The sequence below is a fragment of the Botrytis sinoallii genome, assembly GCF_014898435.1.
Source record: "Botrytis sinoallii strain Bc 23 chromosome Unknown BSIN_003, whole genome shotgun sequence".
Classification (NCBI taxonomy): domain Eukaryota; kingdom Fungi; phylum Ascomycota; class Leotiomycetes; order Helotiales; family Sclerotiniaceae; genus Botrytis; species Botrytis sinoallii.
Window position 1 is genome coordinate 2,242,057 of NW_024066030.1, and position 24,507 is coordinate 2,266,563.

The window sequence follows — 24,507 nt, forward strand, 5'->3', positions numbered from 1 at the left end:
TTGACCCGATCTATCGGTTGAAGGACTTAAATATGCAACATTTGTGAGTTTTTGCAACAGAAACTGTTGCCGAGAGGCTCAAAAGGCGTGCATCAAGTCTCATGACCATCCAGTGTGCAAGAATTGCACCAGTGAGCAGCAGGTAGGCCAGGAATAAGCTTCGAAAGATCAAAAATTTTCCAAGTAACACGGAAAGGTAGAGGCGTCGACCTGGAACTCAGCTTTCATTCACTGATTTCCAAGGGACTGTGTAATTCCTTGAAATTTCATACAATGAATCATTACAAATTAAACAATAGAAGAATGTATTCTGATATCCTGATATCAAACAATTGACCAATAGAGTTGCTACCTGCATGTGATATAAAGCTACATTTTAGAACTAAGAAAATTAAACGAGAAGGTAGATATGCAACTAAAATAATTACTGTGCCCACTAGTTTGTACTATTAGATAAGAAAAAGGTTTGAAAGATATGAAAGATTGAATGCGTCCCTGCTCAGCAATACAACAATCAAGAGATTATCACTATCAAACAGCAGCCTGAACCATTGAAGACCTGCACATAGCATATGACATTAACCTGTGACTACCTATGACACGACAACGAAAGCTCATCTTCATTTTCTTTATTATTATTTGCTGCAAGACGTATGTATGTGCCTCTTTTCCCCCAAAATCAATCGCTATGACTCAACCCAGCAGTAAATATTCCACAAGTGTTGTCAACCAAAACTCCATGCTTACAAAATGAGGTATAGTAATACAGATCTGTACCATGAATTATATGCAACTCTATCATCTTGTCTCAATATAACAAACGGGCTGTATCTCCAGAAACCCTGAAAGTTGACACCTCAATAAGGTGGCATACCAACATTTCCCTTTCCATCCCCACCAATCTCAATACCACTCAGTAGATCTTGGAGATCTACCACCTTTCCATTGTCTTCACCCCATGGCATACCTGAGTATCCACCAGCTCTACTCTTTGTGCTTCTTTTTGTGCTTCGACCGGTTCGAAATGCTTCGGGCGAATGATTTTGCGCTTGGTCATGAATGGATATATTTTCACCCACAAGCGAAGATGGAAGTGGTGGAACAGGGGGGACTGTTGTGCCATCATGTGCGGCATCTGCTCTATCTCGTGATTTCGATCTCGATCGTCCGGTCGAACGCATAGATGCAGATCGTTCTACACCCGAAACTATTCTGCTGGGTTGTACGTGTTGATAGATATCTCTGAAGCTGAGAAGTCATAACTAACCATGCTCTCACTACTTGCATCACTCTGTGGCGCGCCGGCCCTTGTAGCTGGTAAAGGTGCTGTCTGACCCGAGAGTACTCGTTTTAATTGATCAACCCTCGTTACTGACCCACGGCTTGATTCACTAGCAGGCGCATGTGAATGTCCACTACCTTTTCTCAGTTTGTGCATGGCACCAATCCCGCTAGCGGTTCCGTATGTCGAATTTGCCCCACTTTTTACATTTTGAGCACCAGTAGGAGATGCTGTTCCACTGTTACTACCATTACCGAGTCCATTAATAGTAAGGAAATTACGATGGCCAGTGGTCATTGTACCTGCACGTGATCCACTGATTGAGGCAGTTTTGCTAGTTTCCTGCGCAACAGCAATCACAGACTCCTTATTCCATTCTGACATCATTTCTTCCTTGATTCTTTCCGGTATGATGGTATCTCGTGTTGACGAAGGCACATCCGCACTAAGTATTGGATGGGTAAAGCTTCGGCCAGGAGATGTTGGGGGGCTGCTTGGAGGGGAACTTAGAGATGCTGCATATGATAATGAGACAAGTTTGACCAATTGGAACCTGTCATCAAAGGTTGACAGAGAGTCAGCTCCAGCATAACTGGGAGTTTGTTCTTGTTGAGATGCTACTTTCCCTTGTGGGCCAATATCATGGAGTTTAACAGGAGGAAATCGAATGCTATCAGCCCAAAACATAGCCTTTTGACGTTGACGGATTTCGTCTTGGATTGTCTTGCCAACGGGTGACATTTCAATTTCGAACTTCTCGCACAATGCCCAGAAATATCCATGACATAGACTTCCGATTCGGACTTTTTGAACTGGTAGTTCAAACGATTTTATATCTTCTTGTAATCGAAACATCATGGGTAACCCGCTTCTGATCGCATTTACTCCCAAATGCTTGACAAGACTTGTGAGAAGAAGATGTAGTAGAAGTATATCGTTCTCGTATTCTACAAATTGCAAGGCATTCTCATAGATGGCAAGATGTAGCAGTTCGGAAAATGTTGTCCGGGATGACGGTCTAGAGGGTTTCTCTGCTTTTGATGCGTTCGAAACTGCTCTCTTCGTGAGATTGGTGGATGATTCATCCCGTGCGCTCTTCGCCAATCCCTTCGACTTATCGTCAAAGATTTGCTGGTCAGTCTTGGTGACTTCCCGATCAAGCCACGTCAATAATGCATCAGCGTACGCTCTTCTCACACGCCCATCCGTGTCACGTAATAACCATTGTGTACCTTCCCAAGTCTTGATTGGAACTCTATTTCGTCCCAGGTTTCCAGCAGTCATAGTCTTGTGACTTGCCACAAGCAGAATCAACTTTATTGATTCCAGAGCTGTGATCTTGGCTGTATCAAACGAAAAAAATCCATCAGTATTAGGATCTTCGGTCATATTAGTACCAGACAACAGAGCCTCTGTAGCAGATTTTGGATCTTCAATTGCTGCAGCAGTGCTGGGAACTGGTGATAGTGTCGAAGGTTTCAAACGTAATAAGATCGCTGATACCATGTCAGATATTTGATCTGCATAGTAAACGTGCGTGGCCAAATCTCCTAGACAATTCTGTAATCGGGCTAAGAGATCCTTCCTAGTGCCTGTTGGTACAAGAGCGGGTTCAGATGCAATTGACGCATGCAAAGCACCAGCATCGACTTTTTCATCGGCTCCATTATCTGGCTGAAGATGAGGTCCACCGACATTTCCAAGTTGGAGAACTATCAATATGTGCTGTATAAGCCCAAGTAAAACATCCATTACGCTTAATCCTATCAGGTTGATATCGGATCTGAGTAAAGAGTCTACCATGGTCGCAAGAACAAGCTGTTGCATAAGAGTGGCCTCAACTTGGTCAGCCCGCACCAAACTATCCATGGCTGTCACCAGAATGACATATCGATCTTGAACTGGAGTCCATCTGGCTATCATTTCAAAAATGCGTGGTGCCCATCCTTTGCAATTGTCGTTTGGACCATTCTCAATGACAGATTCTTTCTGGGAAACTCGGTCTGCAATAAACTTTAATACAGCTGTCGTAGCTCCATGTATCTGAGCTCGATTGTTGACGACAAAGATTTGTTTCAAACATTGTGTAGCTAAAACACCAATGTTTTCCTCTGCCAATTTATCTACGTCTGCGGTTGTTCCAGGTAAAGGGGTAGCATTCTCTCCTTCTGTATCAGCTGTTCTGGCCGTCGCATTGCTTGCCCTTCTCTTTAACAATGACTTTTCCGTTCCAATGTGATCTTCTGTCTCAGCTCGTTGTTGTAATATATCAATGAAGTCCTCATTATCCGTCCAAATATTCTCTAACAGTATCGGCACAATGACATCTAGTTGTCTTCCCGCCACTGTAGACAAAGCTTCGGAAGATGCCACGCTCTTGACAGCTTGTAAGCCAAGACCCCTCCATCTAATAGCGACCGGTGCGCTCTGAGGGTTACTGCTTGTCTGTGTTCTTGTAGAGGCGAATGACGCGTAAATTCGCACGATTTCCTCGTATTGGTGGAGATATTCCTGATCGGCGGAAAGACTTGCCATGTCATGATTCTCGCAGAAGACCTGGAAAGTGGGGATTGAGGATTCCACCATGGTGACATCTTGCGCACGAAGTATGATATTGAAAATCTTAAGAACGTAAGGCGCATACAGAGGTAGGTCTCGGGGTGCTTTTTCGATCAAGGCTGCCAGGATTTGGAGGGTAACCTGCACATTTCTATTTTCCCAATCAGCATATATCATAGCTGAACTTTGGACGGATAAACAAACCCTATTCTAGCTCTCCAAACATCACTTGCGGTCTTCTTCTCCAGAAATTCCCCGACCTTTTGCACCTTGCTCCTTCGTGTCGTGGCGTAAAACAAGAGATAACTCAATTCACTTGAATTTGGCTTGACATCGACTGCCCCCTTTATTGTCTTGGGATAGCATTTCAGTATAAGAACCTGATGCTTGGGACGGCATTTCTGCCGTATGGCATGCATTGAATACGCGGCGCAAGAATTCAAATTAGAATCTCGGGGGTTTGTTTATTTTCGCACAATCGCAACGTTTTGCTAAATGGCGAATCGAGTATTTTGTCCAACTGAGGTTTATTCCGAAAACAAGTCTCAAATGTGTGTGACCAACTGTTATCACGAACACGTCGTCAGCTGAAATAAGTTAATGTTGAAATTGTTTGGAACCTGCTGACCGAGACTTCCAGGTTGTCTGAGTTGGGAGTTGAATTAATATCGCTAGGCATCAAATAAGGCTAAGGCTATAAAAGGCTATACCATACATACTTTTGTACAAACAAGATTTCGGTGAACGGAATCCAAACGCTCCGGGATGACGTAAACGAGGCTGAAGAGCCAAATAAGCAAGGCTACGATATCAAATGAATGAGCAATGAGAGACTGTTGAAGAAAAGGGTTCTCTGAAGGTACATTGGTGAGAATAAAGTACCTGTCGTGTTCGTTTCCTAAACTTACTAACAAAAAGTGCCATAGATTGCATGAAACTTGCTGTCAAAGAACAGCTCAGCTAGATGATCCACAATCACATGTCAATGCACTGTCAATGCAGAAGACCTGAAGTCTGAAGTCTGCAGAGATTCTCTGTTAGCCGTGCGTATTTGTGCAGTTTGACAAGACTTCATTATATCCATGTGTTTTCGTATGAAAATACAAGGAGTAGTATATCAGAAACAAGATCCAGAATATCCAATGCTCCGTCTCTTTGGGAAGTCTATCGCTTTGCCCTCGAGCTGCCCCAAGAACCAAAACGTACGAAATGGTATCGAAAATAAAATCTAAAAGTCTATTAAAACACAATTCTGCATATGTTCAATGCTCAATGCTCGTCCCTCATTCTCTTCCCCCTTATTCTATCTATTGTACTCGGTAACCGGCTTCTCAGAATTATATCATTACATCAAAGATTCCCTTAGATTTTGGCTTTCTCTGTTCCGTCTTGGTTAAGTCTCACAACACCCTACAATACCTGTTAGCAATATACTCAATATGATTCTGCGAAGAAAAACCCTACCTCTTGAAAACAAGTAGCAACCAATGTTCCATCCTGAGTAAAAATGTGCTGGGTGACCACTCCTCTCCCATCTCCAGACCATGGACTTGACATCTCCGAAAACATCCACTCGTCTGCTCTAAACCTCCTAGGCTCATGAAAATATATAGTATGGTCTAGACTAACCATCATACCAATCTCTGGCCTCCTCTTTTCATTATTCAAGTCATCCCCGAAGCCTTCTGCCTCTTTCAATTTCCTCATATACTTATCGTGGCCGTTTTCTTCTGCGGTCTCTCCCTTCTTTTTCTTTTCTTCACTGCCATATGTCCATAGCTTATGTATTTTCGCAACAGTTCCAATGAAGTAGCTATCACTCATATAAGCCAATGCATTCAAATGTGCCTGATGTCCACCTTCATCACTGATCCTTCCTCTTGCTTTGATCCACTGCCTGGCTCTCTTTTCATGCGGTAGCCCAGTCTCCCCATTCAAAATTTCGAACCTCTGACTAACAAATGGACTATCAGTCCTCATTTCCATCTGGAACAACTCTTCATCCTCATTCGGTGGTTTGATGTTCTTGGGGATTGGAACTGCATGTTCTACTTTTTGCTTCCCTCCACTATTCTCCCTCACAAATGACATAGTGGTTGTGAATATACATTTGCCCTTTTGGCGTGCTTGTACTGTGCGAGTAGCGTACGAGCGGCCTTCACGGACATGTTCGACGTAGTACATGACTGGCAAATCGGAGTTTCCAGCTAAAACAAAATAGCAGTGCATGCTGTGTACCGTGAAGTTATGCGGGACCGTGCATTGTGCGGCTGCAAGACATTGTGCGATAATTGCCCCTCCGTATATGCCTCGTGCGCCGGGGGGATGCCATAAGGGGTGAGTATTCGTGAAGATATCCTGGGTAGAGAGAGGTTAGATTCAAAGGTCCATTGAGCAGTCTGCACGGAATTTTAGGAAATCGGGTTCTTACTGGCGCAATTTGACTCAGCTCCCGAAGCTCTAACACATTCTCGATGGCAGATTTCGAGGAATTGATAGGAGGAGGTGGAACAAGCGTTGGCCGATCAGTCATCTTGTTATCGTGAGTGCTTGAAATTGGAAAGAATGTGTGAGAGAGAGAGGTCTATTCTGGAGAATGAGGCGTAGTTCCTTATTGTAGAAACTCAGGTCCAAATATATATTAGAGTGTAATATAATTCTTTTTCGAGAACAACTTCATACAACCAAATGTTCTTTGATAAGGAAATCGTTTTTGACCGAGGTTCATGCAAAAGCGGGCCGAAATGTTCTAACGGCCACTCACATGTCTCACTCAGATTTGCCGACATAAGGTTAACCCCTGAAACTTTTTTTAAACTTCAATTTCTCATCGCAATAACAAGAAGTGGATTCATTATCTATTTCCAGAATTATTAATCTTGACATTGACCATCAACTACCATTCGACTGGATTCCTCCTTGGTAGCGATTGAAGCCGAGGTTCGTATTGACTTCATAGTGGAGCTCAGCCTTGGGCCCTTGGCTGCAGTATCTGCCCCTTTCTAGAAAGCTCATTAGGCAATAAGCATACCACAACGACTAAAGTGTAGTTTCAAACCTCATTACAAATCTCAAGAAGACATGCATAGTATTAATGTTCATGAACATATCATCAAGACCCATATTATTACCTGGTACCGTGTTGTACTGTATGATACATTGCCAGCATAATTGCGATTCATCTATCCAGCCAAATCATATCTCAACAGCTCTTGACCACAAAGATCATGCACGAGCCTACGTCGTCAATGTACAGTTTATATTTTACTACAGCCCAAGACAAAATCTAAGCTCCTATCCTACTCAGCCTTTCTATTAGTCCTTTCCAGAGAAAAGACTGGTGGATGGATATATTTTCGTGAGTTGCCTGGCCTGGCCGCGGGCTCGATAATGTATATTCCCTAGCCGTATCGTGTACTTCACGTGGTAGCTCGCTGAAGTTTGGAAAATTGCTTGCGGAATACATTTTGTCTTTCGATCAGTGATAACGATAGTACCTGCATGTAAGTGATCTTCTGTCTCACTAAGGTTGTTGTGCGCGTTGTGCAAGTAGACAGCCGCATCGGAAGACTCAAAATCATCTAATCCGCTAAAACTTGAAGACGATGAAATCTAACGACCAGCATTTTCTGGCAGAACAAGTCAGCTCAAGGCTGTTTGCTAAAGTCGAGGAAAGTCAAACACATAAATCACCCTCGTCATCAAAGAGTTTCTGTCCGTTATCCGTATTGTCCTGAAGGCTTCTTCCTCTTTGCTCGTGTTTCTATCTTGATATTGAATATGAAAAAAGATTGTGGGAAGCTGTAGACTAACTACTTGAAAATACACTGTACGATTTTCCATTTGAATGCCTTATATGACATTACCTAGATACCCCGTCTCCTTGATGAGTAATACACAATAAGACGCGGCGACACTCGCGACTAGATGGGTATCTACTTGGGGCCAAAGGCACTATTGATCACGGGTAATGCTTCGAAGGTTCCCATAAAATTTGAAATCGAGGGTTTCTAGTGTGGTTTCAAGATGCTGAGTAAAATCCCACAGACGGATTTGCTTTTGTTAATCTTCGAAATTCTGTTCCGTATATTTCGTTATTTGACAAGATGAATGGGGGATCATCCTTACATTCCAGAAAAGAAGATACTGAAAGTGCCTGCCCGTCTATTCTGCAAGTTATTTGAAGCGTTTCTCGACCCTTCGAGCCACATGGAGGGACTTCTTTGAGATTCCCAAATTTGGTGTAAAATCTGGAGAGATAAATTTGTTCGCTCTCACTCGATTTAAACCCCGACTTCACGAATCAAGAATGCCTGTCCCAAATATCGAGAGTAGCTGTTCAATTATACATTATATTTCCATTGGCAAACATCCGCAAGGCTGAAAGCTTCATGCGTAAACATATTAATTGAGGTGGCACATCAAATCCATTCTCGTCGATGTCTTGATCTTGGCATACAAAAGGTCGTGACTTTCCATGCTTCGAACGGCGATCGAGTAGATCGCATACTCTTCCGACAATGTTACCTTGATCTCCTTCCTTTCTCATGACTACAGCGGTGCTTGTAGCGCGGAACTGAACAATGAGATCGCCAACTTGTGCATTGTCTGATACGTATCCTATCATCCCATTCTCTTCCAAGAACAACCTGACTTGTGTAGTATTGCTAGATTGCTCTGCCTTCCATTTTGCTTCATGGAGGGTTTGATTGAACGAGGACATTAGTTGATTCACTATGCGATCTCTCTTTCCTGGTGGCAGCGACTTTTGACGCGGGCTTGATACATCAGAAGCCAGCAAATCGATATCCTCGACTCTAGGGGCAGCTTTCAAGTAAAAAGCCGAAAATGAGCATTTCTCACGACTCCCATAATTGCAAATATCATCGATATTATGAAGCCGATCATTGTGAAAGTATCCTTTACCGCCGCGTTGATGAAAGAAGTAACGCAATTGATCCTCAATGAGTGGAGTTGCATTCAAGTCTAAAAAGTCTAAACCTCGAAGATAGTCTGTTAAACATAAATCTTTTAGCGGTGGGCTAATATACACAATAGATCCTCGAACGTTTCCAACTGCTTTCATTATCTCTTGACCTTCCAAAGCATCTGGATTATGATCGAGGAAATCTTGCACGATATGGATTGAATTGGGCATCGTTCTCGCAAGAGTTTGTCGGAAATGTTCATATTTCTGAAGAACGTCAAGTTTATCGGTATGGCGACGGAAATGATGCAGAGTAACCATAGATATAGTTTCGAAGAACGTTTGTCTATAATCTGCAGGCGTGGCCTTGGTGCAGCAATCCTTTGCAAGGCTATACAAGCCAAAAAACCTATCTCTTTGATCGGTTGCATAATGCTTCACTGTGAGTCAGAAAAAGATCTAGCAAGGGGATTCGTTCCTTGATCTCTTGTCTCCTCTTGGATAAGCGAGATGGTACACTATTTCGGATAGCTTCCAGTGTCTGGAGTAAGCTAAAGTATCCTTTATCGCCGCCTCCAGCTAACGATGTACCAACATATAAGCTTGTGGCTGTCTCTTGAATAGTATTCATTCGTCGAAAACACCCAATCTAGGCGCTCCCAATCAAAGATTAATGATGAGCAGTGCGCTTTGATTTTTGAAGCGAGGACTACCTCTTGTATAATCCAAAGTCTTTGCCAATATGGCCTGTGGCACAACATAGACAATTCAGTCCAAAACTTTACATGAGAAACAGCTGCATGTTCTGTTACGGATCTCGATAACTCTTTCGCAGACGTTGCGGAATTGCCCAGACTGTCTAGCAAAGTCATTGCGCCCCAGTAATCTCTTCCAGCTTTCCCCAACCAGACAATAACCTCATCGGCTTTCGCATATATTTGACTCATAAGTGCAACTTGCGCATTGCGCTCATCAAAGTCTTCTTGATTGATGCATACAGCATCCACCCACAGATAACGCCGCCGACTCCGCAGACGAAGAGCTTCTAGTGCTGCAAATAAATTGTCTCGCACGTAGTAATCTGTCTTATCGATCTTAATTGTTTTGTTTGCAGGCAAATCACCCCATGCATAAGACAATGCCTCATATTTCACATTGGTGAGTAGAGAAACATGAATAAACTCATAGTTCTGGCCACTGGAGCCGGCGCATGAAGAATAAGAAGGCGAATATCTTCTCTATCAATATCCAATGGTTTATAGGAAGATTTGGAGCCCCTGACGGGCGTATAGTGATTTAGGTCTGCAGAAAACGGGGAATTTGAGGTGTCGATTGGAGGGAGTGCAGGTGATGTGTAACCATTCATTGGCATTATTGACACAGTTGTCTCTTTCAAAGGCCCATTAGGAGCCGAAGGAGGTGTAGTTTTATGCATGAGTATTTAACGCCGCAAACTCGATATTAGATTTGATTCATTAATTGCCAGTGGTGAGTTTGAACCATAGGTCCAAGTTCATTTGTCGAGTTATTGGCTAGAGATGTAATAAGATGCAGTCGGAATTATTAGGTAGAAAATCCTCAACATCACCAGTTCAATCCAAGAGGTTAAGGGATTCATCTATCATGGTATGGACTAAAATATACAATATACACTCTCTGTTGAAGTTGAAGATAACATCGTCGCATATAATAGCGATGGTGGGATTCTAGAAAAGTCGGTGTTTGAATGACAACCTTGCAGATGCATCACTAGCGTGATTCATATTATACCGGTCACATGTTGTATTCATGGCAATTGTTCAACAGGTAGGTAAGTTCAGTAAATGCCAAGTGCTCCTATCAATGTACACGACTCAAGTGTTAATCATGAAGCTCAAGATCGTCAATTCTGGTCCTGGATTATTGGTATTATAGTGAGCTTATACGATTCAAAGGCTGTTACTGCGGGTAGGTTCAAGTAATTTAATTCCATTCGAGATCCCACAAAGCTCGTTTCAGACCCCTTTCACTGCACAGTACAAAGACTATATAACACGGCGTAATGAAGATACACCACCGTGACTTGAACAATCGATTCAGAAGAGTGTATGAAAATAAAGGTGTCAGAGCCGTGAGATGAAATAAGACCTCAAATGAAGATTGCATGTCCTTCGCATTGATGATATATGTTCGTTCACCCAGAAATGATACAAGGTATTGAATACCAGCTGATAGCCTGTTTATAAGATCTTTTATTCTCCGAAACGCCGGATCAAAATGTCGACTTCCCACACCGCTGATCTCAAATATGCTACTATCAATATTGTATACTCCGAAAACCAGCCCCGAGCTTAATCGAACTGAAGGTATCACATTAGTTAATGCAGGAAACATAGCAGGATGACTTACTGGTGTTAAGAACGATTCTGCAACGAATCTTGCACGAGCATTCAACTATTGCCTGTCAGTGACCGATCTGATTTTAGGTAAAGGTAAAGCTCACAAATAGCTTCATTTCCGAGATTTCCTTATCAACCTCCTCCATAAATTCTATGATGAAGTCCACCAGCTTATGCTTTAACATCTCCTCTGTGTGGAAGTTCGTAATCAAAAACGAGATATCGTAGCCCTATTCAAAATCAGCCTCCAGCCCTTGCACATCTGAACCTGCCACCCACCTTAACGGGTTTCCTCCTAAGAATGAAGAATGCTTCTGCTCTTTGAGTCAAGAACCTTGTGAATTTGTGTACGAGAATGTGCTCAATTTCGTCCGCTTGTTTGATGTTGATACTGATTCGGACACTGTTGATACTGGGTTCAATGAGAACCCGTTCATTCTCATTACGTGCGACTGTCAATGAATTTAACAGAACTTCCGGTGAAGTCTTAGCTTCAATTTCGGGAACATTGTGCCTTTCGGAGGTCTGGGATGCGAAGTTCGAGAGACATAGAGCTGCTGTCAAGGAGGATCGTACGCATTGAAGGTAAGGTCGCAATGATTGAGACTGCAGGATTAGTTTAGTAAAATTCTGCCACTCTTAAAATCTTTAAGCTATAATGATAGGAATTCTGGATTGCTACATACCATCTCGTTGATGTTTCTTATTTCGAATGCCTCCTTTCAATAAGAAGATGTCATTAACAGTACCAACCAGCCGTACGTGTTGTCGATGCTTTGGTGGGGCTTTCTCTCTAATCGTCAAGGAGTCAAGCAGCCCCGGACGGAAAAAGCCGCATGGACGAAGGAAACCTTCCAACCAAATCTATCTCACTTGGTTCAATAATCGATATCAAATCAGATAATCATTATTTTGAATTGAAATTTGCAGAATGGAATTGAAACCTCCTATTTTATCATATTCTCAATCCTTTCATCTCCAAATATCGTGAGTATCCTTGAGTGACATAAACTATACCAAGACATTAATAAGTGTTTTAAATCGTTGGTAATCGGGTTACATGGTGGAGTCAGGCATCCCACAAAGCTACGTAAGGCGCGCTAAGAGAACCGTCCCGTTTGCTAGGTATTTATCTACAAGTCTACCTACCACCTACCTACCTTTCTCTGAACAACATTCACAAAAAGTGAGCCCCTCATCATCATGTCGAATATACCGATCATTATCAAGCATCAAGGCAAGAAATATGATATCGAGCTCGATCCTACGTCCAACGGCGAAACACTAAAATATCAGCTCTATTCTCTCACTGGCGTTGAGCCAGAACGACAAAAGATCTTGGTTAAAGGCGGGCAACTTAAAGATGACACTGATCTTTCGAAAATCGGCGCCAAGCCAGGACAGACATTTTTGATGATGGGAACACCTGCAGAGGGAGGAACACTTTCTAAGCCAAAGGAACCGATAAAATTTGTTGAAGATATGACCGAAGCAGAAGCTGCACAACAAGTTGGAGCAACACCAGCCGGATTACAAAACTTGGGAAATACATGTTATCTCAACTCAACGTTACAAACTCTCAGAGCTATTCCAGAGTTGCAAGATAGTCTGCAGAAGTTCACACCATCTGAAACAGGTTCCAACAACATGCTCAATGCATTCCAACTCAGTCGACCCCAATCGCTCGATCTGACAGCCGCAATGCGAGATTTGTACACGCAGATGTCAGAAACACAAGAGGCGTTTCCGCCACTCATTTATCTCAACGCTCTACGACAAGCCTTCCCACAATTTCAAGAAAAAGCCAAGAATGGCCACGGCTACGCACAACAAGATGCTGAAGAAGCTTGGACGCAAATCCTCCAGGTACTACGATCAAGCTTAAAGATTGGTGAAGGTGGAAACACTGAAGGATCTTCATCTACGTCGGTCTCTTTTGTTGACAAATATATGGCGGGAGCATTCCAATCTATCACGGAGTGTGATGAGCAAGGTGCAAAGGACGCAGGTGAACAACAAATCAAAGGAAATGATGTTTTCTTGAAGCTGGATTGTCATATCACTGGCGCAACTAATCATCTTCGAGATGGACTGGTCGCAGGATTGGAGGAAAAGATTGAAAAGAGATCTGAAGTCCTTGGTCGCGATGCCATTTACACCAAAAAATCCAAAATCTCACGTCTTCCCAAATACCTCACTGTCCATTTCGTTCGATTCTTCTGGAAACGCGAGGCTCAAAAGAAAGCAAAGATTATGCGCAAGGTTACATTTCCTCATGAATTGGACGTAGTAGAATTCTGTACGGATGAGCTCAAGCAAATGTTGATCCCGGTTAGGGACAAGGTTCGTGAAGTACGAAAGGAAGAGGAAGATATTGAACGTGCTCGCAAGCGTCAAAAGCGTATTCACGATAAAGAAGAAGCTGACAAGAAAGCTGGCCTTGTCGATGAAGCATCATCTTCCTCAAAGAAAGATGAGAAGAAGGAGACTAAGTCTAAAGACGGTGATACCGAAATGGAGGATGTTGTTTATAAGACCGACGCGGAGATTGATGCGGAAAAAGCAGCTTCAATCTTGGAGGCAAAGAAGGAGTTGAATGCGTTAATCAATCCAGAGCTTGCCAAGGATGACGGAGCAAACAAGTCTGGTCTTTACGAACTTCGTGGTATTGTTACCCATCAAGGATCTAGTGCGGATAGCGGTCATTACACTTCATATGTGAAGAAGCAAGGACCACTTGACCGCAAGACTGGCGTACGTGGTGAGGAAGATGGAAAGTGGTGGTGGTTCAACGATGACAAGGTTTCAGAGGTCGATGCTGAGAAGATTGCTACTCTCGCTGGTGGTGGAGAATCTCACTCTGCGCTCATCTTGCTCTACAAGGCTATCCCATTACCTACTGCTGAAGGTATCAACTAATAAACTCGGGAGTTCTCCATCGACTTCAAAGGAAAAATGGCATACATTATAATTACATAGTTGATACAATGAGAGTAATCACACAACAAGAGTCTTTCATACGATGAGAGTAATTGCCCAACGAGAGTATTTCCCAAAATGAGAAAGGTTCGTTTCATGAGATTGATTTATGCCATTAGGGTAATTCATATAACAAAAGTAATTCAAGTAGAGAATAATTCACACAGCGCGAGTATTGTATTGTATGTAATCCATGGAATTGATTGAATTCGACCTCAAAAACACTAAGAGCCCCATCTTCAATTACTCCCCACAGAATTCTCAATATACAACAAAGGGGAAATTAACTCTCCGACCCGTAGACATTATTGCATCACAACCCTCATACATTCGGAGACTTGTTTCCATGCTTCCCCCAAGCCCCCTATTCTGTCTAATCCCAGTACGTCAAAAAGTCCCCGAAAGCTCTCCGACAAGCGAGATCCCATTCATTCTTTGATTCTTTCGACCCCACTTTGGTTGGTTACACCCCACTAAAGCACGACAAACCTACGATATAAATATAACGAACATTCGACCGGTGTCCTGCAACTTTTTTCTTTGTGGGAAAGAATAGATATTTATGATTAGAAGTTATTATCATATCCTCTTTGTCATTTTATTATCATTGATTCTCGGATATTATTTGAGACGGATCGAGATTAGAAAATTTGAGTATAGAATTGAGGCTTTTGAGAATTCTGGATTGAAAATGTCGGAGCATACACATGATGGGGATGTGACGGAGAAGAATAGAGAACATTGGGAGTACGTATTACCTGTTGGGTTGGAGAGTATTTGATGAGGAAATGGGATTGTTCTTACATGCCCTGGTCCCATGTCTTGTGTCTTGTGGGATGAAGATTTTTTGCTCTGGCAAGCGCTGGGACTATTGCTTCTTGTTTCGAACCAGTGTTCACGAGATGGAGAAGATTTGCCTTCTCCTACAATTATGGATTACCTGCATTTACTATACATATATCCGCCCCTTCACTCTCTCACACAATCACAATCACCACTAACTCCAACCCAGCACGCATGCCTCAACCTACGACACGCGGCTCCAAAAAACCATGGAACAACTAATCTCCATCATCCAAGAAGACCGCACCATGTCCTTCATCGGGGCCAACTGGGTCACCGAGACCTCTCCCCCAGCGCATACCGTCAAGCTCCTCGACTACGCTTGCGGCACCGGTCTCATCACCCGTGCTCTACTCCCCACCATCACCCGCGCCATCGGTATCGATCTCTCTTCCTCCATGGTATCGCAGTACAACGCGCGCGCATCCAACCAAGGACTTTCTCCATCCGAAATGTTTGCTCATCAAGGAAACCTGCTTTCCTCCGAGCCGGCTCCGGAATTGGAGATTGAAGATCTTTATCAATTTGATATTGCGGTTGTGGGATTGGGATTCCATCATTTCTCAAACCCGTCCTTGGCGGCGAGAAAGATTGGAGAGAGGTTGAAGAAAGGTGGGATTTTGGCGGTGGTGGATTTTGAAAGTCATGATGGGCATGGAAATCCTCATGCTCATGGGGAGCATGGTCATGATCATGCTCATGCTCATCAACATCACGAGGAATTAAATGAACAAGCTCAACAAGCGAAGGAAACAATTACTCATCATGGATTTTCCGAGGAGGAAATCAAGAAGATTTCGTAGATGCAGGTGTAGGTGCGGATTTTGGATATATGGTGTTGGGGAAGGGGATTGTGTTTCACGGAACTGGGGTTGAGGGGGGAAGAAAAGATATGAAGAGGTCAGTTTTCATGGCGAGAGGTGTCAAATTGTAAAGCATCATTTGTGGCGGCCAAATCTCAAAAAGCCGAGGGAGATGATGAATAGTTGGAAAGGAAATTGAAATGAGTACTGGAAGCTAGATTACGAAGTGCAAGAATATATTCTCGAAGAAATCCTCCCACATACCCAGACATAATAGATAGACATCCTAAACACCATCACCCTTTCCCTCCAATCTCTCATTTCCATACCTACAGACAAGTACATACATCATATCCCAACACACCAAGTTCCCACCAACCTTTCGATTCCCCCTCTCATGATCTTTCTCCTGAAAGAAAAATATAATTCTCCCTAATATCTAATCCTAATCTCACCCGTACCACAAAATCAGAAATCCGATCTCGAGATGGACGCGACATCTGTTAGACGGTTTTAGTAGTATACATAGAGATTTATATAATCTAAACTACTAAATATATAACTTACCTTTTTACAAACTTATCTACCTACCCCCCACCCCCATTTCCAATCCGAAATCCGAAATCCCAATCAACTCACCTCCCAAGATACTTTTACAATTTCTATAGTAATCTTGTACCTTATACCCCATTTCACTATAAAATAATCATTCATTATCAACCTCTATCCCTATCGTCCCCTCTCGTCCTTTATAATACTCTATCATCCCATCTTCCCCATCCTCATCACCTATAGTATCACCCATCCAACCACCCAGTCCAAAACACCTCTCCTCCCTCCTCCCTAAAAACCCAAACAAACACACATTCCCAGTACCCATACCCCTTAACCCAAACCCCCAAAACCACCATATAATCCAATCTTCCAATTGTCCTAACACCAACCCCCAAAACCCATCCACACCTATTCACCTCTCTTTACCTACCTACCTCCCTATAAAATCCCAATCCCAATCCCCATCCCAATCGCAGTGTTTCAGAATACTACCCATATCATGCCGTCTCATTCTCACTTCTATCATCACAAGTATCTCCATTCATCCATTTAAACTACCTATCTCTCTATTCATCTCTTCATCCATCTATTTATTCATGTAATCATTCTAACTTAATTCCCAATTTCAATCCATCTCTCCATCCAATCTCTCCATCCAATCTCTCCATCCAATCTCTCCATCCAATCTCTCCATCCAATCTCTCCATCCACACCATTTTAACCATAATCTCCAACCTCACCTCCCTTCCATATACTTATATACATACCTACCTTTACATAAACTTCCAATCTACATTTATATCCTTTCTTTCCATTTCAAACCTCTTATCCCTTAAAAAAATCATATCACAATTATATATTCCCTAATTTATCTCACTTCAACTCAATCCAACTCAACCCAACTCAATCCAACTTACTCAACTCAACTCAATTCAATTCAATTCAACTCAACTCAAACATAATATTAAAAACCAGAGAACAGATAAAATAAGATAATTCATAAGAATATACTACTCATCTATCTACCTACCCATCTACTGAGAGGAAAGAAAGAGTATAACTAGATTGAAGATAGAAAGTCGAAAATCGAAAATCGAAAATCGAAAGCAGAAAATCGAAAATCGAAATCGGAAGCAGAAAGCAGAAAGCAGAAAGCAAAATAGTAACAAAAAAAAACACTATTAAAGACAAGAATCTTCATCCTGAGAAATAGAAAGGTATAAATACCTATCGAGGTAGTTAGAGTAAGAGCCATACATACATAGATAGGTAGACCGAAAATCGCTCGACTATTTTACATCTCATATGTATACATGTATACACATAGGTACTTAGTATATATCATCATATTTACATTCATATCACACTCACATACACACTCAACCACAAGAAACCATTCAAAATATTTTCAAACTTTTTTATTTCTTTTATAGTAAACTAAAAAAACAACGTATTTTGTGTATGCTCTGCTCCATCTTTCGCAGATGAGACAGCAACAAATCGCTGGCAACCATGTCCGATAGTTCATATCATGAATCCATTTGGACCCCCATCCAAAAACATCCAATCCACGCCCTTAATGATTCATTCATGTGGCAACCCTTGGAGCTTATATAAACTCAAACCCATGCAAAATTCCAATCCATGCAAAAACTCGATACACCAAGCCAAACCCCTTCAATCCATGAGATTTGATAAGGATCTCACACGTCCCATTTTTATATATGCAAGACTAATAAGAAAACCAAGGTACTGCGTGGTCAATCACCCCCGCGCTGTGCCTATACCCAAGAGGAGTATCCAAAGTTCCGAGGGTTGGCAATAGAAAATTCCGACAATGTGTGCCAGAACAAAAATATAACAATCAAAAAACCTGAAAAAATCACCACCCTTTCCATACCTCCTGAGAGAGTCCACCCTGGGAATACCCAAACAAAAAGCATCCGAGATAACACCTGAAAAATAATGATGCCGTGAGGCAAGCCTATCCCTTTCTATTTATTTTCGAAACCGGCAACCAACTCCGATCCCCAGGTAAAAGACCTCACTGATATGAGGGTTTTGTTCGTTCTCTCTTGGACTTCGTAAATAGAATGTAACAACCTCCGTTACTTGCATCTTTCCCAAAGCTGGGAGTATTATTGTATCGTGGGAGGTTGACAATGTGGAAAAAAAAACATATAATTGTGAATAAATGAGAATGAATACAAGATAAGAACATTTCAAGTTCTGGTGGGGACAAGTCCTCCTTATGGAAAGGGACAAAAATATGCGAATAAGGATATATTCCAGTCTTGGGAATACTATATAATAAAATATTCAGATCAATATACAATAATGATCAGCTAGCTAGTTCTAGCAATAAAGTTTCTTAGGCGCACCACAAGGCAACCCTTAGAAAAGAAGAATTTCATGAAGAAAATCACTGATGTGTGAAATTTTTTGAAATTCAGATACTAGTCTTTAAGACCTATTACTACCCAAACGTCTGAGCATATTTCGGTCAACATCGTTGTCATCGCGTTCCACAATGTTTGCGATGTTCATCTGGTTAGGACGTTCAGTTTCTCTAGCAGGGGATGCTAGAGGAAACTGAGAAGACTCGGCTCGATGAGGAGATACCTGACTAGGTTGGTGATTGCCGCCTGCATTCTGGGAATGAAACGATGACGATGAACCATTGGGAGAGGGGTCATTTCGTGGTGCTTCATTCGAGTTTACCGAGGCCCATTGGGTGGACTGTCGGCCATCTTCCATAGGTCGGTATGCTAGAGCATTCTCTCCTTGATGATGTCCATATTGTTGATTGGAAGGAGGTGATGGAACTGATGAACGATATTGTTGTCCATCTTGCAATGCTGGCAGGCGGGCCGTAACATTCTCTCCTTGTTGATATCCATATTGGCGAGTAGGAGGGGATGGAACGGAGGGACGATACTGATATTGTTCCTGAAGACCTGGTATGCGGTACGGAGCATTGCTGTCTCGGTCGTATCCAGAGAATTGACTAGGGGCAGATGGCGCCGCTCTAGCAAAGTGGCGCTCATCTGCCTCGCGCTTACGCTTTTGAGAATCCAATGAGCCTGTCGGAGAGGGTAAAGTAGCACCCTGATCATATGGTGATCTGTTCGAAAAAGAAGGGAGATGTGTTTGAGGTGCTTGTTGGGGTATTGAGCCTGTCGGAGAAGGCAAGGTATCCCGATCATGGGGCGATCTGTTCATAGGTGGGAGATATGTTTGGGGAATTGGCTGTTGCACATGTTGGGGCGCATATTGGGCGACCTGCTGTGGCATTTGTTGATGACAGTGTGCCATTGGTGGCCTGGGCGCGGCTTGCTGTGGATGATATCCTTGGTACGGTTCTGTACGGTTTTGATTCGCGGGGTCACCTGGTAGTGGTTGGCCGTAAGCACCATAAACACCCGGATGCGTATCTCTGCCATTAAGCGCTTCAGTCAGGGCAATAAGAGGTACAAATGCCTGTGCTGAGGATACAGGAGTGAAAACACATTCCTGTTTGAAGCGGGCACAATTAGTACATTGACCTCCGGAGCCATCAGCAGTAAAACCTGAGCAACGAATCTATTCATGACGTCAGCATTGTTTTGATTATTTTTCTAGTAATTTATGACATCTCAGATTGAACTGTTTAGAAGGAAGACCCTGATCATACCTTGCGTCTTCTGCAATATTTGCATGCGATTGCGGTTCTTTGCCTAGGAGCACTCTGTCTTAGAGGCGGTTGTGCAGCAGGAGGTTGATCTTGCGGATAGCCTCTACCGTCATGATAAGGATAGTGAGATGGATGAGGGGGTTGATCTTGCGAATAGCCTCTACCGTCATGATAAGGATAGTGAGGTGGATGAGGGGTTTGCTGTTGCGAGTAGCCTCTGCCATCTTGATAAGAGTGATGAGAAGGTGCAGCAGGGTGTTGCTGTTGTGGATAGCTTCTGATATCTTGATAAGAATGATGAGCAGGCGCAGGAGGGGGTTGCCGTTGCGGATAGCCTCTCTCATCATTAAAAGAATGGTGGCGAGTTAAAGGAGGGGGTTGCTGTTGTGGGTAGTCTTTACTATCCTGATAAGAATGGTGACGATATGTAGGAGGAGGAGGAGGTTGCGAGTAGCCTGCACCATCAGGGAAAGAATGGTGAGGAGGTGCATCGTATCCTGCCGGCATGGATCTGCCATCTTGAACAGGCTCCTGATACTGTCCAGAATAATGTGGTCCATTGTTTGAATAGGGACGATAGGGTTCTTGGTATGCAGATGCACGAGTGCTCGAGTCCCAAGGTTGTGCTACACTGTACGGGCCAGGTGGTCCGACTGCAGGGAATTGGGGGTTTGGGTGGTGCGGGGTGCGATTGTCTGGACCATCTTGGGAAGTATAGCTTGTGCGACGTGACACGCGATCATCTGGGACACCTTGATGGGCACGGTTTGCATCGTGCGATGTGCGGTTCTCAGAAACACCTTGGGTAGCATTGTGAGGATATTGCGATTCATTATTTGATGCATATGCTCGGTGGTTTTCTGAATCCGCTGGGCGGGAGGGATAATCTGATCTGCCACCTGGCAGTGCACGTTCAGACATGGACTTATCTGAAACACTTTGAGGGTGATAGCTAGGCCACGGAAATCTATTTTCTATTGCGTATTCTAGTGTATTTTCCCAAGCCGTTGAACGGGAAGAATGATCTGGTCCAGCGCTTGTTGGTGTGTGTGCTCCCGAAGCGTCTCGTCCAGCTGGAAGAGATGAATGGATTCGCGCCGCTTGTTTGGTGTAATGCGTTACCCCAGTGTCTTTTCCAGCTGGAGGGGGAGAATGATTCCTGGTGTTTCCCATAAGTCGATCGTCTTGCGGTCCATGGTAGGGAAAGGCGGTAATGGGGATGCAGTGTTGAGAATCGCGCTCAAACTTGACGAAGTGCTTTGCCTGGTGCATATGAAGCTGTCGTATTTGTGGGAGCGTCGAGGCGATTCAGAGCATCTTGTTCTGACAAACCTGGGTAACGAAGTGAACGATCAATTGTCCTCGCTGCTGGTGAAGGTTGAACAGTCTGATGATGATTTGGATCCTCTTCTCGAGAGACCTGTTGGTGCTTTGGTGCAGGTCTGATGCGTTGAGGAAAAGAGGACGACATTTGGAGCACAAGCAATGTCAGGCTATGTGTGTTGTGAGTTTGAGTTGTGAGTTGTGAGTTATGATTTGTGAGTTGTGAGTTGTGAGTTGTATGCCAACCGAATTGTTAAGAATGTAATCTATATTTTGCGACAGCCCAGCTGCAAATAGTTGCTTGGATGTGAAGAATTGAAGGAATTAAGATTCTATCGATAAAGGGGAGGGAAGAAGAGAAGTGAAAAATATGTTGTGGTCGAAAGTGGAGGAATGAGGGGAAGCTGGTTCTCTTTAAAGTCCCCAGGGTAAAGGTTCCCGATGCTTGGCAAGTAGGATGTGGGAAGTAGAGTTGGTGGATGAACGACCCGAAAGACTGAAAGACGATTGACTTTCTCACTAGCAAAAGATGACTAGTACCGAAAGAATCAATTCCCCACTTAGTATCGAATTGATACCCAGAAAACGTATTGTGTATAAAGTTTGTCCGAATACTTTATTCTCCGAATTGACCAAGTCAAGTACTAGCTAATAAGTGAGGTGAGCCCAGTAACTAAGTCGTGTGTAAGAGAGAGAGAGAGAGTGTGTGTGTGTGGTGTTAAACTGAATTGGGTAGTAACTCTCAATCTCCAAGCTAGTAGCCAAAGTTTCTCGAAACACGCCAATAGCAATAGAGGTAGAAGATCTGCTAGTCCCAAACAGGTATTTAAGAACTCAAAACTTGCGTAGGGTTGATTGGAAATCGTTCGTCCTTTAAATTGGCTTGACCGTTGTGATGGAACTGGGATCTCAAAACTCCCTTTCCCTGCAGAATGGAATGCCTGGGTTAGAGGGGCAAAGAAAGAGAGACGGGCACGAGGGTATGATTCGTTCCGGGTGATTTCCACTTTCTTCAACCACTCTTGGGTACTCGTGTCCTTCTGTCAAAAAAATCAAGCATAGAAAGTGTCCGCCTTTAGTGTGTCTTGCCCTTTCCGTAAGTTGGAATATGAACACTTTATCGTTATACCCAGGTGTCAAAATAGTAATGATATATATGGAGAAATCGTGGAACATCGACGACTTTGATGATTCGAAGATGATGGATTTGTAACAAATTGAGATTTGGATCAATTCTAGGACGGTGCAGCTGTGTCACGGAATGTCCCAACGGAGAAGAAAGAGGAAGAGAAATAATTGATGATCGTCGGTGGATAGACAATAAGATGATGCCGAAATTCGGATTGGTGACTAGGTAATTGATAGTACGTCGATAGATAGGTAGGTAAAGTATGTCGGTACGTAAGAATTGAATCAATATTATGATATTGTGTGGTGTTCGGATCGAGATTTGGAGATTGTCGATATTGGCGCCGTTCTCAATGTTTGTTGGAAATTGTTGGCGTTATACTTTTCTAGTGACGATGACTGAACTTGTCTCGCTAAGAGCGCATCCAAGTAATCTTATATTCCAACTGGTGGATTCTGAACAGTTAGTAATAGCGACAGAGGGTTTTTAAAACGAACTCAAGCGACACAGTGAGTATGTTGATGCTGTCGATCCAAAGAGTATCGCCCTCCCTCGACAAATGCTGGGTGCACAATGATGTCTCTCACTTAAAATGATTGTAGACCACAACTGCAATCTTGGCACGAAAATGGTCGATAGAGGCCGCAATAGCCACCTTGAACTCTTCCGTGAGATAATAGTTGAAATCGACTAACAGTACTTGTTGTGGCTGGGTCTTTCTTAGAGTTGCGAAGAATGGCCCGCCGACAATTTTATCGTGACGAATGATTTTTTTTCTCTCAAGCTGCACTCCCCGTCTTGAAAACGTTCTGATCAATAGGACACTATAACAAGATAGCCCTCGTATTTAGGCTAGTTTCTACCGGCGTTGCCCTTCGAATATGTCTATATCTTCAAGCTGGTGGAAGAGGTCGCCTAAGAAATCCACGGCATCTACATAAAACGCTAAATGGCGAGGGTGACTCTATTGGTTGATTGAATTCTCTGATTGGGCGTATTAAGCCTCCGCAACCTGTTGGGATGGCGCTGCGTTACTGATTGGGTCAGAAGGATAGACGTGGTTAAGCTACCTAAGTAGCTAGGGGCAGTCCGTTTTTTGGCCAAGGAATGACTCTGGACTTCGCTTGAGCCTCAAGATATTGCCAATATTCTTGAAATTCAATCTGAGATACCGATTTCTTGGAAATAGCTTGCGGAATTCGTTTAAATTGAAAATTATATCGGAATAGCGATTGGAAAACTCTCAGATGTAATAAATCCCGAGTCTAAGAGGACTGTAAAGTTGGTACTTCGCACTTTGGAATTCAATGCCGATGATCGTCTGGCAGTATCGTGAACCAATATCTGCCTAGTATGCACTTTTGAATATACTCTAGAACTATAGTCAACAGCACAAGTTTCATGTGAACTTCGTATTGCGTGCAGGAAGACGTATACGGTGCGAGCCCTTGGTTTCCGCGTTCGACAGGTGGTTGCGAGAGTTCAAATTCTTTTGGAGTTTTTCATGCGATGGATTGAATTACTATGCGACAAAGTGGATGAGCCAATCCCTCCCTCAAAATGTGATCTGTGTTATGACTTGGAAGAGAATGGAATTGTCTCGGGTGTGGTTTGAATTGGACGACTAGATAGCCTGACTCCCAAGGAAAAAACTCTAGCTTATTCAATATGGTGATGTAATGACCAAGGAAAAGAAAAAGGAGGTCAAGCGTGAATGAGGCAGCTCTAGTCTGGGAGGTAGCGTATTCTGGATTTGACAAATTACTAATAATTTCAAATCTCAGAGCACCGATGCAGTTTGACTATCTTTGGAACTGGAACTAGAAGAAACGCCCAGGACCATTGTCGAAGAGTGACGTGAGCGAGTGAAGTAGTACGGGAACAATGACCACCGTCCTTGAAAGGGTAATGGAGTTAAGAGGTAGATGAGAAGAATGGTCGCTGGAGGTGTACAACGGCGAATAAGTGTAGCATAGAAAACTTTGATAACGAAAAAGAGATCTAAGCAGAGTGGTAAAAAGTAAAAGAGTTTGATGAGTAATGAATGGTAAGAATG

General features: G+C 43.0%; 7 protein-coding genes across 7 annotated transcripts; 2 read left to right on the forward strand and 5 right to left on the reverse strand.

Moving 5' to 3' along the window:
* Window positions 1–857: 857 nt before the first annotated feature.
* Window positions 858–4,676, reverse strand: EAF02_002357 (uncharacterized protein; the record flags this gene model as incomplete). The annotated part of the gene is given in 4 exon segments (XM_038898405.1): window positions 858–1,212; window positions 1,227–3,992; window positions 4,046–4,486; window positions 4,561–4,676. The coding sequence occupies 3 exon segments, from the start codon at window positions 4,258–4,260 to the stop codon at window positions 858–860; spliced, it is 3,336 nt and encodes a 1,111-aa protein (XP_038762097.1). The 5' UTR covers window positions 4,261–4,486; window positions 4,561–4,676.
* A 527-nt stretch (window positions 4,677–5,203) lies between these two features.
* Window positions 5,204–6,374, reverse strand: EAF02_002358 (uncharacterized protein; the record flags this gene model as incomplete). Its single annotated transcript, XM_038898406.1, has 3 exons — window positions 5,204–5,251; window positions 5,306–6,199; window positions 6,273–6,374. 3 exons carry the CDS (start codon window positions 6,372–6,374, stop codon window positions 5,204–5,206), a joined length of 1,044 nt encoding a protein of 347 aa, XP_038762098.1.
* Window positions 6,375–8,180: 1,806 nt separating this feature from the next.
* EAF02_002359 (uncharacterized protein) lies at window positions 8,181–10,203 on the reverse strand (the record flags this gene model as incomplete). Its single annotated transcript, XM_038898407.1, has 4 exons — window positions 8,181–9,208; window positions 9,288–9,381; window positions 9,413–10,006; window positions 10,051–10,203. 4 exons carry the CDS (start codon window positions 10,201–10,203, stop codon window positions 8,181–8,183), a joined length of 1,869 nt encoding a protein of 622 aa, XP_038762099.1.
* An 895-nt stretch (window positions 10,204–11,098) lies between these two features.
* Window positions 11,099–11,835, reverse strand: EAF02_002360 (uncharacterized protein; the record flags this gene model as incomplete). The annotated part of the gene is made up of 5 exons (XM_038898408.1): window positions 11,099–11,107; window positions 11,157–11,201; window positions 11,251–11,376; window positions 11,426–11,752; window positions 11,833–11,835. 5 exons carry the CDS (start codon window positions 11,833–11,835, stop codon window positions 11,099–11,101), a joined length of 510 nt encoding a protein of 169 aa, XP_038762100.1.
* A 514-nt stretch (window positions 11,836–12,349) lies between these two features.
* EAF02_002361 (uncharacterized protein) lies at window positions 12,350–14,065 on the forward strand (the record flags this gene model as incomplete). Its single annotated transcript, XM_038898409.1, has 1 exon — window positions 12,350–14,065. The coding sequence occupies one exon, from the start codon at window positions 12,350–12,352 to the stop codon at window positions 14,063–14,065; it is 1,716 nt and encodes a 571-aa protein (XP_038762101.1).
* A 565-nt stretch (window positions 14,066–14,630) lies between these two features.
* EAF02_002362 (uncharacterized protein) lies at window positions 14,631–16,066 on the forward strand. The gene is made up of 2 exons (XM_038898410.1): window positions 14,631–14,872; window positions 15,138–16,066. Exons 1-2 carry the CDS (start codon window positions 14,688–14,690, stop codon window positions 15,769–15,771), a joined length of 819 nt encoding a protein of 272 aa, XP_038762102.1. The 5' UTR covers window positions 14,631–14,687; the 3' UTR covers window positions 15,772–16,066.
* Window positions 16,067–18,789: 2,723 nt separating this feature from the next.
* On the reverse strand, window positions 18,790–21,271 carry EAF02_002363 (uncharacterized protein; the record flags this gene model as incomplete). The annotated part of the gene is made up of 2 exons (XM_038898411.1): window positions 18,790–19,908; window positions 20,000–21,271. The coding sequence occupies 2 exons, from the start codon at window positions 21,269–21,271 to the stop codon at window positions 18,790–18,792; spliced, it is 2,391 nt and encodes a 796-aa protein (XP_038762103.1).
* Window positions 21,272–24,507: the final 3,236 nt, after the last annotated feature.